This window comes from Haliaeetus leucocephalus, unplaced genomic scaffold (genome assembly GCF_000737465.1).
Source record: "Haliaeetus leucocephalus isolate CR32 unplaced genomic scaffold, Haliaeetus_leucocephalus-4.0 Scaffold167, whole genome shotgun sequence".
NCBI lineage: Eukaryota > Metazoa > Chordata > Aves > Accipitriformes > Accipitridae > Haliaeetus > Haliaeetus leucocephalus.
In genome coordinates, this window is record NW_010972603.1 from 493,617 (window position 1) to 512,692 (window position 19,076).

The window sequence follows — 19,076 nt, forward strand, 5'->3', positions numbered from 1 at the left end:
CACCCTGATTTTTGAGGGATCAGTCATTGTTGAGTGTACTTGTGAATCAAGAAAGTGAGGGTCTTTGACTGATGAACTTCAGACCTGATCAGCTGGAGGACACAGTCAGGGTTCTGTTCATGTTACCCAAGAGCTCTGTGTTTATGTGGGTGCTGGCAAAGGTGCTGTTCTCTACTCACTTGTATGGCTGGCTGTGTGTGTGTGCACACGCCTATTGGGAATACATGCTCTGCCTTTCTCCTGCCTGGTCTTGGAGGAGCAGAACCACAGCAGGCTCCCATCTATCAACATGGGATGAGAGGAGACCCCTTGGTCTTAGAGACTACCAAATTTAGCTCTAGCAGACTGGGAAGAACTGTGGGTCCAAATTTCCCTGGATTTGGTTCCCTGAGGCAGTTGCAGGTTTCCTCACCTGCAGTCTCAGTGCCAGCTAAGAATCCACAGGCAGTACAGAAACTCTGTGGTGGCTTTAGAGTCACTCTGAACCAACTCACAGCTTCATGGATATTTTACAGTGCCTCAGAATTTTCATTTACTCTATAATCAGCCTCCGGGTACTCCTTTCACCTAGTGTGGCAGAAATGCGTTTCCAGTGTAACAGCCTCCAAGTGAATTGATAGAGAATTTTCCATTCCCTGAGGTAAAGAGGTAATACCAGTTTTTTGTCTGCTCAGTTGAGTCCTCCTTTGCTGGTCACTTCAACAGCTATCAAAAAACCCTAAGCATTCCAGATCATGATTCGCAATAAAGGACTTAAAACATATTGCCAAAAGAATTTATGCTTTGATGTGCAAAACTGTGACATAACTGATGAATATTTCAGTGTTGACGTGTATATGTGAACAATTCTGACAGATCTAATCCTTATATTTTTCAGGATTTTTGCTCCCCAGGATTTCAGGAAGGACTGATGGTCTAGTATAGCAGAAAATAATCTGCCATCTGTATTCTCGTTTATAGTCTTGGTGAGATTTCAGGATAGCTGCCTGTTCAGTATTCACATTTGTGGCTGTTACTTTTGGTTGCAATTTATCCAGGCCTCCTTAAAAGTCTAATTCATTGTAGAGGACCTGCTTTTTTACAGAGATTACCTGAAGATTGTTCTGCTGAAGATTCTTGGGCAGCTTTGAGGTCTTAGGTGTTCTGAATCCCACTGCTTAGAGAAAATCTTCCTATCACTCTGTTTGATTTCCATACAAAATTCTCTCTACAACCACCAGCCAGTCTGAAAGCTGCTTGAAGTGATCGTCAGTGTTGTCTTTGACACATGGTTACATCAGCATTGCACTCTTGGACACTGGAAAGGAATTATTCACCTCAGAACAATTTAACCAGTTTTCATCAGTGACTAATGGCTATTTGTTGCATTATGGGTGTAAGCCCTGTTACTGAATATCCTTCTCTCCTTCTCAGAAGCACTAGGAGTTTTTACAGGCACACAAAAATCTAGCTCCAGACATTGATCTCAGAAGAAAGAGAATGATACATCCATATCTAGAGGACTTTCAGAACTTGTCAGACTGATTATTCTTTTTGTATTGCAATGTGCAACTTTGGATGAATTTAAAGCAAGTGGATCTGATTTTCACTTGGTGAGGATAACAGCCAGGCAGTCTTGTGTGTAAAGCCTGCAACTAAGTTGAAACCATTTACTGTTTGATGTCAGTTTCATGAATTTGACTAGTACGAGGCCCAGATAAAATCTGAATTACTCTTCCAAGTTGGGAGCTTTAGGGCAATGTGTGTGCAAGAGTGTTGTGCAATTTTCTCACTCTCTTCCTGTTTATAGACACCTCCTTCCTCAAGTGGGGAGTACTCTACATAGTAAAGGATTCAAGATGTTTGCATTTGGGGAAGAATGTATGTAATTTAAAGCTAAGGCATCTGTCCATACCTGTCACTTATTTTTGTCATGTGTTGTAAGACTGTATATTCACATAGTCATTGATGTTGTCTGCCATTTGTTTCTCAGCTATAAGCAGGCTAGCACAGTATTGCCCAGCCAGTTTCTCATGTAGAAGCAGCTTCTCATGAAACATGCAGATGGATTGTCAATGTTTGGATTGTACAGAAAGGAATAAATTTTTCTTTCCATGTTTGTCTTTGGGAACCTTTAGGTTCTTTGGCTGACCATGTCAGTTGCTCTCAGTTGCTAGATTATGATGGAGAGTTATTTAATAATATTGTCTCCCTATGTTTCGGACTAGAGATGCTCTGAAGAGTCTTTTTACTCCACGGATTAGATTTTCCAGTCCAGAAACATTCTTCTTTGAAGAGTGCTGCCAGTTGGTTTTCTGAACGCATGGCAGAGAAAGTTGATAAAAATTGTTTTCTGACACAACATGAGAGTGAGTGAGAGACTTTTTTCTTCCAGGAATAGTCCAGGTGGTTTGGTGTCAAACTATTTTAATCTGCATTCCTTGATTTAGGAGGCCCAGAATTCTGTCTGTTTCCAGCTTTTATTTGAATGCACTGACATCCAAAGTCAGCATCCACATTTCAGGATGTTTGATCAGATAGTTTGGATGGTGGTGGGGTTTTGGAGTTATAATTAAATTTCTTTCCTGACTATGGTTCTTCACAGCACAGAACAGTCTAGAGAAGGAGTAAATAGTCAAGATTTGTGATTCGATATTCTGCCTGTCTCAGTTTCCTTTCCTCACTTTCGTATGGGAAATTTTAGACTACTTGTCTGTGTTGAAAAGTTATTTGTTTCTCTCTTAGCTCAATTGAAGTCCAGTTATCAACAGCTTCAGCTTTACTTTCTTCTTTACAGTATTTTTCATTTCTTTTTCCATTCAATAACTAAGTGATTTCTGAAGAGTCTAATTAGTGTTTTTCCCCTCTAATTAAGGACCTCAGTTCCTCAATTTAAACTCTTACCAGAAAACCCTTTGAGTCTTTTCTTAATCTGTTCCATCCTCCGTTTATTGATAAAATAGCTCATTTCTGATATAAGGGCACTTTTTACAGATAAGGCCATTCTTAGAAATTGTTGCAAATTGTAACCTAAGGTTATACTGGAGTGTGGTTTGTTTGTTTGTTTTTTTCTCAAAACTAGAAGTTTAGAATTATTCACTTTACTTTTGATGACAAGGAAAGATCCTATGTGAGGATTTGTTTACATCTATTGCACAGTCATTCAAGGGGTTGTATTTCAACACAGTTTCTAATTGGATAACTGTATGTGAATGTGCTGTAAGGTAGTTTTAAAAAGCAGTATTTGCTTTGATTAGAGTTCATTAAGCCAGCACTCAGATATATCAGTGGCATTCATCAGAATCTTGCCAGTGCGTAATGTTTGTAAGGCTGCCAGTGGAGCTCCATTCACACTTTGAGTGCTAAACACTATCATTGAAGTTGAGGAAATAATGCCACTTTTGAGAGAGCAGTACCTTAATTAGATGGAGACTGTGGGACTATGTCTTCTGACTTAGGATCGGCAGGGTACTGCTGAAAGCCGCCCACACAGTGAATGTGCGTATAGAGTATTGTTCCAAATGTGTTGTCTGTACATGCAAACCCTTCCCATCTCTCTTTCCCCAGAGTCCTGTTTAAATTTTGGATCACTAGATTGGGAGGGGAAGGATATACTCCAATCCTTTCATGACTGTAATGTACCTAGGGTGGAGTGGTATTTGAAGTGTCCCTTCTGGATCTTCTGTGATAGCACTGTCTTCACAGTGTTTGAAAAACTCTTTTTCCCGTGGTCTCCTGGCAGCTTTTACACCTGCTGTATTCTCCATTCCCATTGCTATTACATAGATTGACTGAATGACTGCACTTCTGTTGGCGCAGTTGTCCAAAGCTGACTGTGGTTCCAGATGTGGGAATACAAGATTCAGGATAAAATCTCCACCTAAGACTTAATGCAGCTTTTCAAAGTTTCAAAGTGGATTATGCTTAAGTACAATGCTTATGCCCATGATAAAACATCCAAACACAGTGGGAGCAAAAATGAGCTGAGTTGAATCAGCTCTGGTTCTAGCATTTGCCAGAATCCTTCAAGACTCTGTTTCTCTGCAATCCTCAGTTATTTCCAGAATCTAGGAATTGAGGAGCCACTCTTTATGGTTCTGCTACAGGTTACCTAGGGATTTTGTCTCACTGCCCATTAATAGTAAATGATTCTCTCCTTCCCACATTCTTCTTCAAAGTTTCCAGTGTCTTTCCTTCCATCTTTCCTGGTTTCTCAACTGCAATATATGTTACTGCATCTTTATATTAAAAACACTGGTTTTTATTCTCATTACTTCTGTTAGCCTTAGAGAAAGGTTTGAAGGATTCTGTCCTAGAAGATTGACCTGCCCAGTGCTATCTTTTCCTAGACAAGGCTGAGCATTCATCTGATATTTTTACCATGGGCAATTTTTTACTTTCGTGTCAGCCAATATACAAACTTGCCTCCCATTTTTTCCTGTACTGCTGATCTCTGGGATTTGGGCAAGGTTTTGACTCATGGATATCATGCTTGTGTTTATGTAAACAGTATTTTTCTGTATGTGGAACAGAAGCCTTCAGAAAGATCTCATGTCTCTTCCTTTCAAATGACCTTGGTGGGATTTTCAGAGGAACATCCGTTTCTGAAATTATGAGGACATCTAAATGAGTTCTGTTTGTTTTCAGCAAGCACTGTACTTCCAGGCATAAAGTTGCACTTAGTAGAATGATTTTTCAGTCACTCTTCCCATAAGAAACTGTGGCCCTTCTCCAAGTAAGTATTTGGGATGTCTTACAGTGAGAATTTGCATGTAGATAAAAAATTTAAAAAAAAAACAAAAAAAACAACTTGTTTCTCCTTCCAACTCCTTGGAGTCCCTTAAATCTGAGAAATCTGGAGTTGAGGAGAACTGTGTTGGATGTGAGATGTACTTCTTACTTCAACATGTTTGTAGTGTATGTTAGGGAATAGTTTAAAGTAGAGGAAATGGCTGAACATTAATTCTGTTCAGGCAAAATCGCTGATCTCAAATGCTTTCAGTATGAATGTCCATTGTTTAAATGTGCATATGAAAAACTGATCTCAAATAACTGTTATTGCTGGACAGTAGTTTTGTCTTCTGCTTGTTCTTAGGTAGCATGCCTAGAACTGGGAACCAGTTGCAAGAGCTTTTGATACATCTTTTGTTTTAAATAGTTTAATAGGATGAATATATTATTTGACTGATTCATGTGTAATTTGTAAGATATTCTAGGAGACCTTTTTTTAAGTTCTCAGATGCAAGCAATCAACTTACTTTACAGAAAAAAAAAAGACTGAATAATAGTAAGAAAATTGTTGATAAAATGTTTTGACTGACTTTAGCACATCTATGGCAACAGAGTAAACAGTGTTCCTTCTGGGGTGAAACAGTAAAGTCTTCTTTGAAAGAACATATATATACACATTTTCCCTGTGGGTAGAGCATGCATGCAGTCACTTGAACTAAAGACTTTTAGCTTTAGCTGTACTTAGAGCAAGCTTGCTCATACTTTAATTGGAAAAGAAGAAAATCATGAGAACTAAGTTTGCCAGTGGTGCTGAACTATTCAAGGTGGTAAGAAAAAAAAATTAAGGCTAACTGAGGAATTGGAGGACTCAAGACTGATTAAGCATGCAGTAAAGTGGCAGGTGGAATTCAATGTAAATAAATGTAGTGAGGCGCATGGAGGAGCAATCCTCTACAACTATCAACTATTACCATTTTTTGAAAGTAATTCGGGGGTCATAATAGATCTATAAAAATAACTATCCTCAATGCTTAGTAGCTACCAAAGAGGCAAACAGTGTTAGTCATTACTAAGAAAAGCACTAAGAATAAAACAAATTATCATCAATTCAGCTCTGGCATATTTTCAATTGCTACACTGTCAGATGTATTTAATGTTACTGAAGAGGTATAAATAAATATGCATACATGCATACACACCCCAAACCCCCAAGGAATTACTGTTATGGTTGTCCATTATAAGCTGATAAATAATCCTCCCCTTTCCTTTAAGTATCTCCCATTTATTTTTTATTCCCATGTTTTCAGCCTATCATGAAATGCAAATTTAAGATATCAAGGCTTAAGGTACTATGTTTTCAGTAAACTTTCTGCAAAGTTTTCACTAAAAATCACCTGTTTAACTATAAACAAGCAGGGATTTATCTGATTAAGTATGCAAGGAAAAAGAAGAGCAAAATAAGTATTCACCCACTTCTACCTTATCTTCACTGACTTTCTAAAACAGAAATTGCCTTTTGAAAGTTCCTTTGTTTTCTTTTCTGGCTTCTATGGAGCTTTAACTGTTGTGAATATGTAGGACTTGGTCGTCTCGGATTTGTAACACAGCTTCTGCAGCCATGTAAAAGCACTGGAAATACAAAACTTGGGAAGGTACAAAACTTGTAAACTCTTTGGAGAGACTCCTTTCAGTTCCTGCTGGCATGGCATTGAAATAAAACTGCTGAAAGAAATCCTTTGCATTGTTGACTTAGACAAAGATGCTAGTTGCAAAAACTTCCAGCAAACAGTTTTAAGAAGTTAGATTTTAAAAGAAAGAGGGATGTAGGATACAAGTTAGATGAATCTGAAGCAAATATGTAAGAAATACAGGACAGAAAATGTATGCGGAAAAGGAAGCCTGCAGAAGACTAGCTGGCTGTCAGTATTCAAGTAGACACTGAATAGACAGGAGCAACTCGCTGAAGTAGTAGCTAGTTTCTTTCTCTAAACTACATTGTTTACACATTAAGGGGTAATGCAGAAAAATGAGGAATGGTGTAAAATGAGGTGTCATCTAATGATCATTTGAAAGACTTACTAATGATTTGTAAAACCAGGAAGTATACGTAGTAGTAAAAGAGAATTAATGGATGATCAGAAGTTTCCAAAAGTAATTAAATGGACAATCTATAAATTACGATTTTCTATTAAATTAATGGAATCATGTATAAAGTAAGTGGGTTTCAAAATTTAGACATGATGGTATATTAACTTGAGTTTGCAAATATTTTCTCTTATATTTTGCAGAATGAAGAGAAGGCATCAGTCAGTTTTCCCTCACTTCTTAGCCATATGACTTCTTCTTTCTTAAATCATCCTGTAATTCTAATGACAATATATGCAGATTCAGGTGTCCCAGAGATGCTAAACACGTTTTCTCCACTCATGTCATCCATGCCTTGTGACATGCATATAGTCAATCTGAGGACAATCCAATCAAAGGTAAGGTCAAAACACTATTTTTATGAGCAAACACATGATACAGCTTATTAATATAGTTTAATCAAATACTTTATTCTAGGAAAGTAATTTGGGGGGGTTATGTAATATGATAAACTGCAGCGTGATGACTACTTTTTCTTAATTCTGCAGGAACTAGAGACTTGTGTCTGAGTAACGTGAAATACAGGAATTGTTTTTTGACAACATAATAAAAAGCATAGTACATTTTTCTGTCTCTGGAGGGGGCACATTTCAATGCATTCCCAAAGTTGAAGAGCAGAAGGGTTCATATATTTTGGCCTCTTCTGTATTAAGAAGAATTAAATTTAAGGTCATTAGGCTTTCTTCTGAGTACAATAATTTGTGTTTTTAATAAAGCATATAGTTTTAAACCCATCTGATTCCATTTGGAAGACTGAAAGAAAATCTACCACATCCTAACATCCACAGGAATAAATTGTTAAAATATTTTTAAGCTTAAATACAAGACCTATTTTAATTATTCTAACATCAGCTTATAATCCTTCGTTCCTGTGAAACTGTTCTCTGGCAGGTTTACAAAAAAAAAACCAACCAACAACCCCAAAAGAACCCTGGGAAACAAACCACCAGATAAAAAAAAACTATTTTGTACTCAATATTTTTTTCTTTGCGAAGGAATTTACACAATTGTAACCACCATATTTCAATTTTCTGTTTGATAAATTATAGAATTAGAACTGTTTGTGCATGCTTCTTCCACCAGCTCTTCTATAAATTCTTTTAAGTTTTTCAACACTTTTTAAAATGTGGGTATATTAACTTTATGGTGTATTGCAGTATCACTCACCAGTGCTGTTACCATAGATGAAATCCCTTTTTAATTCTGCAGCACTTACTTACAAACTACAGTTGTCCCTTCTCCGTTAGGGTTTCCATGGTGGCTGAGGTAGAACTGCTCATCTATAATAACCTCAGATTATATTCAGAATATCTGCAGAAATTGCCATTAGCTACTGTTTTATCATAGTTTGTCATTTTTAGTCTTAATCCTAATTTTAAAACTCAAAGAATTAGTTTACTTTCTCACACTTTCTCTGTTAGTAATTCAATCTCATGTACACTCTTTCAGCTGTGACTGTTTCTTATTTTGAATTTCAAAGTGGAATAACTCTTGATTCTTATTGGGTCTTATGCCTTTGAAGGGTTAGAAGAAAGCTTCATATTGAAATTAAATCTTCATGTGAAGTGTGTGTTCCACACTTTACTGTAAAATCTCTTCATTTACCTCAGCCAGTAACACCTGTTTGCTTCAGCATGTCAAGTTCAGGGACAGACCTTCATGAGCATGCCCCCTCTCCCTTTTCAAGGCCTAAACTTCCTCCCCTTGTTTGTATCATGTGCCGGTGAAACCTGTGAAATGGAGAGCTACCTCTGTGTCTGCTTCTTTGAGTTCAATGTTACTACTCATAGGTGAATTCTACAATTTTATCTGGGCTATACTGGCTCCACTGTCCCAGTTGATATAAGATTGTTTGAGGCTATGATCTCTCCCCTGTCCACAATTGTGTATTTCAATGATTATTTGATTGACAGCTCTTGAGCTTGCAGCATTACTTTTTGCATTTCACAGTGAAAGTTATCAGTAGTCATAGGATAGGAGCACTGTCGTTATAGGTACAGAATAGTTCTTCCTGACAGCAGAAATGGCACTATGCCTTGCAAATAATTTCTTGCATGCCAGAATAGCCTTTTTAAATCTGTCTTCACTTTCTGCTTCCTTTCTTTGTCTTCCAAAAGTTTGAATGAGAAGTGTCATAATTCTGGCTAATTATATAATGCAATTTTTTCCAGAAATGTAGATGACTACTCCATTGCTTTAGCTGTTGAAGTTGATTTTCAAGAAATTATATCATTATAATGTCACATAAAAGAGTATCAAATTAAAGTATTATTAGGATTTAAGGCAGAAATCAGAATGCATGAGAATGCATTAAAGCATAATCGAGAAAAAAATGTAAGGAAATTCCTAGTTTCCCTTTAAACTCTGCTCCTCTCAGTGGGAAGAATATTGCTATTGTTTTAAGATACGTGATCTTGTCATGGAAGAGTCCAATGCCTTAGGAATATGAAATTTAAAGAAATTTTTAATAAAGCTCAGTTTTTAAGTTTCTTGACACAGATTTCGCCTAATGTAAATAGACTGGGCTTCAAGATTTAAAAACTGAGTAAATTTGTCCCTTTATACTCAATATAAATACATATTTTTCTCATGTTGCTTGAACTTTTCAATGCATTTCTGTTAGCTAACTTTTCTGTTAGCTTACAGTAATCAGATAAAAAAGTGTTTAAATGGTTTTTCTTTCTCATCAAAATTTTAGCAGCATTGTCCTGGGATGCCACTTACGAGAAAGCCTAGCAAATTTCTTTTTCCATCTAGAAGCCTGATGAGAGACCTGCATTTTATTTCTCAGAGATCAAAATTAAATGAAACTTTGGCAGCTCTTCCAAGAAAAACAGTCAGAGATTTGATAATCCAGTAGTTAAGGAATTTTTGTCATATAACAATGCTGTGAAGTTTTACAAATTTAAGGATGTTGTTTGTTGAAAATTGATAAATTTGTTACAGGTTTTCATGCAGTTAACATGGTCATGTTTAGAAGGTGTATTTGATGTAAATTAGCTTCATCCTTGCTCAGACATTCCTTAGGCTTGCATACACTTAATCTAATTTACCTAGAGATGATATAAGAAGAGGTAAGTTAAAGTAGATAAGGAGGCTGTGGCAACTTATTGTCTTACTCCTGCTTTGGTAATAGGTTAGAACTTCTTAATTTATTACACATGGATGCTATGTGCATGATAAAATCCTTAGAATTCTAAAAGGTTGGCTACTATATCGTAGATGTTTATACTTACGAAAACTCTTTTCCCTTAGGTGTCATTAATTGTTTATTAACTTCCTGGTTTAAATCTTTTTAATTACGATAATATTTAATTTTAAAAACTTGAGATATTAAATATTCATGCCATCATTTGAAATGCGTACATGCATTTGTTATGCAGATTACTGCAAGATAACTCCACTGTAATAGAGAAAGTTTTGATACCCATTACTGGCTCGTCATTTCTAACATCAGTTTACCCTGTAGGAAGTCAGGCTTTTGCAGTATGAATTTCATTATTTCACTAATCTGATGTTTAGGCAGATGGTATTATTTTGTGTGCATAAAAATGTCTACTTTTAAGTGCAACACTGTCACATCAGCAACAGTAAAAACCAAGTCAGGTATTTCATAGTTGGAGACAGAAAATAATTTTGTCACATCATCATTATTACCTTACTTAATGTAGAAAGTGGTACCACTGTTACAATAAACAGGATAAGAATTTTTTGAGCCATCAATGATATGAAGTACTGCAAGACTGTTTGAATATGCTTACTGTAGACATCATTCATTAATTAAAAACTTGATTTTAGGTGGTTATAAGCTAATGTTGTTCATGAAAATCTTCTCAAACTGAATTTTATTCATGATTTGTAAACTATGCAAAGTTTTTACCAGTCAGTGTTTTACTGCAAAGTATCTCACTTCAATTCCAAATACTGATGAATACATTTTTACTCTTTTTAAATGAGGAACACAGAAAACACTATCAGTTTACCATTTCTTATTATCTGAATGAGTACTTAATACTATCAGTTTGTCACACTAGGAAGCTGTGTCATGCTGGGTTTCCAAGAAGCTAGTTCAAGCTGTTCCAAGATCTCCTTTATTATGAGAAAATTGGTTTTGATCTGAAGCCTGTTAGATTAAGACCCTTCTTGTTTGTTACACCTTCAAGAGCTAAAGCATCACAAAGTGCCTAATGTTTGTTGGCATGGGTTTCTCCAAGGCAATAGATACTTACTGAAGTACCAGAAATGAACCTAACTCATGGCAGAGACTTTTGGGAAAAAGCACCAGTATGAAAACAAGTAAACCAGAAATAAATTAGAGAAAAATAGCCCGAAGAGCTGGCATGGCTGCAGATAGAACCGTATTTTTTATGCCCTTATTATGTATGTAGTAAGATGAAGAGCTGAAAAATGTAAAATGACAACAAAAAAGAAATAAAATAATGTGTCTTAAAAAATAAATTACTAAGGTGAGTGTAGCGATACAGTGAACAGTTGCAGCATGAAGGACATCTTGTCACATGCCACTCCTGTGGTGTGAAGATAGCAAGTTTTTGTGTAAATTGAAGTTTCCCAGCCAGTGCTAGGCTATGACTTTGTTTTCTGAAGTACATATCAAAATAAGATTCTGATTTGAGGCATTTATATGCTATCCTTATCAGCATTTGTTCTAAGTGATTTTAATGATTGAGTCCAAACTAGGAAGTTGAGATTGTAGGTTACTCTTGGGTTGCTCTTTGATGCCTATTGAGGCTCAAGAGCCCTGTATGTCTCATCTATAAGCATAAAATTTATTTAATATTTGTATTTTGGTGTACAGTTTCATGTACACCTTAAGCTGAGTTACATTTTAGAGGTCAGCTTTGATGGAACATAGTCACAGTGAGTATTTAAAACTGGCTATTGTAATTAGCATATGATTTCTAGCTTGGTTTTGGTTTTACCATGTAATTTTTCTGGGAAGCCAGTTAATGCAACTGTGATAGCTACACCTAAATTCTGAATCTGTACATGTGCATCTATTGAGCTTTGAACTCCATGGTTAAAAACTTACATTTATATTTTGTAGTACTTTCTCTATCCAAACTCTCTGCTGTTTAGTTCTTTCTATGTTTAGTCTTATAAACATTAAAAGAAGCATGACTGTTCAGTCTAGGCTGAACATTATTTAAGACATAAGTGGCTCTATCACTGTAAGGTAACAATAATTTTATGAGGTGCTAAAATGTCTTTCTAGCTCTCCTACTTTCTGAATAATTTTTTATTTTGTTTATTTGTAGGTAGATACTGAGCCGTCTGATGAAGCTGCTCTGATTCTTCACAGAAAGGGATTTGACTGTAGATTTTCAAACAGAGACATGGGTCTTCTCTGTTCCACTACTCAGGGAAAGGTATACTGACATTTTATGGGTAGCTTATCTTCCAAGTACTGCAGAAACATTTAAGTCAAATTATAGGTGAACTCTAGGTAGTTATTTCTCAAGAGTTACACTTTCAGGATAAAAGTTAAGTTTATCTTGAAAACTGCTTTCCATCTGATAAAGATAAGGATCTGCTGGTGTGTGGGAATGACCATGTAAGCATCAGGAAGTAAACTTCTAGGTCAGTTTTAATCTCATTAACTTCCTGTAAATGTTGTTTTCATATAACACTGATCAGTATTTCTCATATAATTTTTTAATAGTGTTTCAGAACTTTACTTAGTAAAAACAGTCAAATAACATATTCTGAAGTGTATCACATTAATAATATCCAAAAAATATATGACTGTTACTTTCAAAACTGTTGCTTATTATAGCATGTCCTTTGTCTACGCATACTCACTTACGTGACCATTGCAAATATCTGAGTGTTTTGCAATTGCTATAGAATTGATGTGATACATAAAATTATGAAATATAAATCATACAACTTTGTTCTGAGGGTTACAGATGGACTGGATGGTTATGAATCTGTAGAAATTTTGTAACCAAATTTTGAAATGGGTTTGGGATTTTCTTTAAGCAGAAGAGTAAGTGTTGTTTTGTTTAGAAACAAGAAGAGCTTTAATCCAAATATTTCTGATCAGTTTTTTAATACATTTATTTAACTTACTTGCTTTGAAATGTGACAAGTGAACACTGCCTAAAAAGATCTAATTTAGCCTGTGGCATTTGAGATGTGGTATTTAAAAATATTTATAATCATCGTTAAGAATTGCCATGCTGATACCTGTAAGGAGATGCATCATTTGGATCATTGTTAGAGAAATAGGTTAAAGTCAATTTTAAGGTATATACTGTATTTTCTAAACATATTTCTTTTTTTCCAGATAAAGGTGCATAAACTCTTTAACAAATTCAGAGTGGAAAGTCTTACACCCGCATCTTTATCTTTGATGCATTCACCTCTGGATGCCAGAAATATAAGTGAAATAAATATGAGTTCTATGGAGATAAATACGTTCCGGATTCGGCTAAGATGAAATCTGGCTTTAATACTCAGATAAAGAAGAGGAATCTGCAATTATATCTCCTCCAAGTTTCTCGTGCAATAAGAAGCACATTATTATTATTATTCCAGCTTCTGGATACTGTGAGAAAAACATGCATTCTATGATTTTTTTTTACCAACACAGTGAAAAGCCATGTTGCAAGCAACTTTTTTGGTGATTTTTTTGGTTTGTTTTTTTTTTTTTTTTTTTTTTTTTTCCACAAAATGGCAACATTAGTATAAATTAATGCAACAAGTGAAGAAATTTCTAAGGATGTTAACCTCTCAACAGATTAAATCTCAGGTTAAATGCTAACTAACGATGTTTCTGGTGTTTTAATTTTCATAAAGAGGGGATTGGATTTTAAACAGCCTTCTTAGCTGATCCTTGATGAATTTATGTACAAATAATTCAGCATAGAAAGTCCTGATGCAGCTTGGAAATAAAATGGAGTAAAATATTTGTATAGTAGCTAATGTCCAAATATTTACAATCATTTCTATAAATGACAATAATCTCAATTTTTTCCACAATTAATTTCAATTTATTCAACACAAAGGGGATTATTAATTGTGGTAAAACGAAAGCCTGCAGTACTTGTGATGAGTGATGGTAGATTTTAAGACTTCTACCATTCACCTGAGTTATGTAAATAGGAAAACATGAACCTACAAAATAATTTTGCAATGGAAATGTTTAATAAAACTCCCATTTTGTTACTTGACACACTGGGATATGTGCAATTATTCCATTATCATGTATGATGAGAAATGTCCATAATTATCATGAATACAAGATTTTTTATAAAACTCATTTAGATACTGATGTTCTCTGAAATGAGTTTTCTATTTCAAGATTACCATATCAAGATAAATGTGCCTTATTTTTTGATACGTCTTGTTACCATTTTGGTGTCTATGTTAATGTTTTTGGGGGAAAGGTAGTTTATATAATACTTAAGCTGTGTATCGCCTATTTGACAATGCTGGCCACACTCTGATCTATGTCCTCCTGCACCAAGTTTGTGCTATCTTATTCTGAACATTTTGACTATTTGAATGTATTAAAATGATGTCATAACATGAAACAGACAAAGAACAAGAATTACTGTAAAATCTAAATTCAGTTGCTTTCAAGAAAATTGCAGCTTGATGCAGAGAGTTGACAGTAAGCAAGACATAGTTTGCAAACCCATCAAAACATGTGCTTGCATGTCACAGACTGTGGTGACCTGTTAATTCAGAATCACGTGCCTATATTTTAGACAACATTTTTCAAACTTGCAACCTCATTTCCATTGCCAGTGTTCACGTTACTGAAGAATGGAGTCTTAATTTTTGCTTTGTTTTCACATATTAATTGGTATTTAGTGCTGAAGCCATTCAATTGTGAAAAATATTTCCCTAAGTAGACCTGCTGTTTACAGTTAATATATATAAACATGCACTTCAGTATGATCCCATTTCCTAGTCTTCATTTATCTTCATAACTCTTTATCCTATCCCTTGCTTATGCGTTACTTTTCCATCATTGCTTATCTTTAATACTAATGCATGAAAAGTCATCATAACTGGTAAAAAGATGTGCTATTTTCTAAGTCTAATATTGCCTACTGTATTTAATTTCATCATTGTTGTTCCACAATGTATCAAATCATAACATGTAGCTACAGGCTATTTTAAAATGAAAGTGAAACTTTGATTTCATGCATTGTCACAGGTTGGATCACTGTTGAGATTGTGTAGATTTCCCTACCTAATTCAATCTACTGTGTGTTTTGTAATTAATGGAACTTAGTAGGATCTGGTGCAAGTTATATCAAGAACATAAGAACCACTAACCACAAACAGAAGTATCAGATGAATCCAATAAATGGATGTTTTCATGCAATAAACATGTACTGTAACTTTTCTTAGCTGTAGTATTTGAAAATACTATTTTTTGTTGGAACTCAAAGCTTGGTAGAATTGCCAGCAGAAATTTCTCATAACATGTATTTTGTTACATCTTCAGAATTAAAATGCTTCAGAGACTTAAGTGTTCTGTGCAAGACAGTTTTCAAAATACTATTTCAGTTTTGTTAGGCAGAAAAGTAAAATTTTGATGCAATAAAGTTATGAAGTATTTTGCCTGTTGGGATTGCTTCCAAAAGATGTTTCATATAGCATTTGGTCTTTTTGTTCGTCATCAACTGTACAATCATGATGCCTGAATCTTCCTTAACCAGCAGATCTAATATTTGTTCCTTTCTTTTGCATTTTTTGTGTAGCAACAGAACAGCCTTCAATTTGGGATCCTTTCCTGAAATCCTTAACTAAGTCAAAACTACAGTCAAAGTCTGATAATAAATCTTACTTTAATTGGTTCAGAATGTGGCTGTCAATGGGTTTGGGTTTTGGGTTTTTTTCCCAACAACTCTTAATGAATTCTTGTGCTGTATTTTTGTTATACTGGATATTTCAGTTAAGCTCTTGTTTTTTTCTGTGAATTAACCATCTAATTTAATCATATTCTTTTCCTTTTTTTCTACTTCTATAGCTGCTGGGTTTATGACTACTGGTTAAGAGAACCAAGCATCCTTGCCTTCCATTATGGTTTTAAAGACAATGCTGTGTAAGAAATGGTTTCAAACCTCATAATTACTTTCCATACCAGAGTGGTACCTTTACAGAATTATTTTTTTCTTAACCTTCCTTTATCTAAAATGTCTGGTTTACTTGCTCATATTTCTGAAACAAACTGATTTCAACTGAAGGTTTTGATACATTCTCTTGGAAGGTTTTATATCTTATGGGGATATGTAAAATAAGATCTCTAATAAAAGATAATGTTATTGTGAAATGTGGTCAGTGTCGTTAATAACTTAGCCATAGCTAATTTAAATTTAAAAAAAAAAAAAAGAGAGAAACAACAAGCATGCTTCTTTGAGAAGGTTGCTATATCAGTAGCTTTTGGGAATGACAATTACCTGTAGTGAGATGAACTCCTGCTGAAAGATGCAATCTATTTCACAGTTGCCAAACAGAAGAAGATAGATGCTAACTTCAGAGACATAAACATGTGTGATTGCACAGTGTTGGAAGGGAATGGGTAGCTCTTCTCTGACAAAAGAAACCTTGCACTGACGTAGCAGAGAATGGTAGAAGGTGTAAAATTCTAGAATTTTTTTTTTTACTTGAATTAATATTGTTTCTCTTTTAAGCATTTGAGAGTAATGGAACAGAGGCTGTTCTTGTAAATTAAATTAACAAACACACCATTAGAAAATAAAGTCAAAATAGCAGTTCAACTGTAATTAGACTGAATGCTTTTAAGAAAATAATATAATGCTAATATAATATGCTGTAATTGCATATGACAAGTTGAACAGGTATAGATGCTTTACAGGTTTGATTCCCAAAGTGCTGATGGAGCTTGAGCATAATGAGTTGCAAAGACAATCAGTATAAATTTCAGTCAGTGCCTGAAGCTAATTGATGTTGGACCGGATAGTATTTAACTATAAATATAAAAGTATACATATACACATACTATGTAAATCCCCATAATTTTAAAGGTGATGTTTCAAGATATAAAAATAAAAGTATATAACGTCTAACTGCAGCAGGCAACAATGGGTATGAGTCCAATTTCAAGCACCTTTTTAAGGTCATTCCACTCTAGAATACATTAATATCAGCATATAGGTCCTATGACCACAACTGGAGAAGCTACTATATTTGATGTATACCTCTCCATTGTGTTTTAAAATAACAGGTGCTAGATCTCTGTACACCTTTACTGATATTGACACTAAAATACATTGCTCAGATTTAACCAGTTATCTGACTTGTGATGAGTTGTATATATGACAAAATATAAAATAGAAATGAAATTTGTTGTCCTATTTATTTTAGGATAATTACTTTCTCATAATATTAAGAACTTGCAACAAACAAAAATCATGCAAAGGTATTTTGTCTTCTAAAAGAGAGAACGTACAAAAAACTTCACTCAATTCATTGGAGAACTATTGGGATTTTTAGACAGTGATACACTGTGAATCCAAATATTTCTGTAAATTACATTAAATTGTAGGCCTATCAGTCTTTTGATATACAGATTTTATGAACTAATAGATATTTAAAGTCTATATTGCATCACTAGCTTTTGTCTGTCAGAATTTCTATATAGTAGCCATAATGCACTATTTACATTACTCTCCTTCCTTTAGGTAAATTATTTAATAACACTGAGGGTTATGAGCAAATAATTAAATAAATTTCCATCATGTATGTAAACTTGTGCTATTTGAACTGTAAAGACAGTTATATTTTTAATTGTACATTTCAGAGCTTTGTGGTCTCAATATAACATATTCTTCCCGCTATACAGTGCCTGTTAAAGGGATGCCCTTTGACAGTCTATAAAATCATTCATATTATGTGTTTGACTAAATTGGAGACTAATCCTGGCTGTGTCTGCCCTGCTTTACCACCACCACCACCACTCCCTGTGCATCACAAACATCCACCGTACAGGAAGGCATGCGCCTCTGTTCCTCTCAAATCACAACCTGCAAAGTAACTTGTCGTCTCCTCAGCTAGATTGTTTTCATTTCTGTCTCTAACTTAGTTAATGCTTTTGTACTACTTTGCCCTCTCTTAGCATGCAAGCTAAGTGTGTAGGCATTTGTAGGCTCCGGCATGTACGGAGGCTTCCAGCTCTGGCCAGTGCATACTACAGAGCTTTCTGGAGTCAGACTGCCTGCAGTGTCAGCCAAAGCATGAGATGTCCTGGATGTGAGCACTTGGCCAGCTCTTCAAGAATTACAATGGTTTTAATCTGCATCAATGAGCATATGAATGGGGCACATGCCCTACTTGCTTGCCACAACTGCCTCACAGCACTAGCCTGCTGTTCAGGAACATATATTTTTCTTTTTCTGAAAACCCACTTGAACAAACTTCAGTGTCATTATCCCTTTTTCTCCTCCTCCATTTCTCTCCCAAGTTTCCCTAAAGAAATTTATGCATTAGTGAGCTGGAATTGTGTGTCATCAAGAATCTAGGAATTCCTGATGCTCATCAAGAGAGATGGCAGAGTGCTGACATACTCTGCTCTGTTAGTGCTCTGCATAGGTAGAGTGATGGCACACGATCTCCATTTCAGGACCTGTCAGTCATCCCCAAGTTTACCTGTAGTAACCTACCTTTCAGAAGTCTTGAATATGCTCAGAATTAATTGATCTGTCTTGATCAGGCAATAACAAATCAGAGACTCTTTGATAATGGCCACTGTCACAGCTTTAGCCACCAGGGAGCCTCTAAGATAAACCTGTTCACATCAGTGACCAACAAAATCTCTGATTTCTGTGCTTTGAGCTGCTTTCTCTTTGAGTTCTGTCAGATGTTTCCTAACTCTCTGTTTTCCAGAAGCAGGTAGGCATGACCCTATAGATATAACTAGTTTGAACAAAAAATCTCCAGTTCAAGTAACTTGTGTGTATGTATCTCAGTAAGAATGGGATGCAACCCAATCAATTCTGAAGAAATTGGACTTTCTACAGCTTTCTCTTTAGAACTCGAATCTCTTTAAACTACAGGCTTTGTACTGGAAGAACTTAATGAAAACAGTGAAATCAGAATCATTTGCAAGTTCTCAATTTTTCAGTAAATATTAGCTTTGAGTCAATTCCAAAGACTTCTGCATAGCAACTGTCTTGTAGTACAAAGTGAGTAATAACGTATTGTGAGCAAACCTCTATGATAAG

At 35.2% G+C, this 19,076-nt stretch overlaps 1 protein-coding gene across 1 annotated transcript in view; it reads left to right on the forward strand.

The window, feature by feature from the left end:
- Nucleotides 1–15,362, forward strand: part of MAN2A1 (mannosidase, alpha, class 2A, member 1) — a 116,154-nt gene extending 100,792 nt beyond the window's left edge. The window contains exons 20-22 of the mRNA XM_010563464.1: nucleotides 6,999–7,193; nucleotides 12,132–12,242; nucleotides 13,163–15,362. Of these exons, the coding sequence (XP_010561766.1) occupies nucleotides 6,999–7,193; nucleotides 12,132–12,242; nucleotides 13,163–13,315 (459 nt within the window). The 3' untranslated portion in view covers nucleotides 13,316–15,362. The remainder of the gene's footprint in view (nucleotides 1–6,998; nucleotides 7,194–12,131; nucleotides 12,243–13,162) is intronic.
- The last annotated feature ends 3,714 nt before the right edge of the window (nucleotides 15,363–19,076 follow it).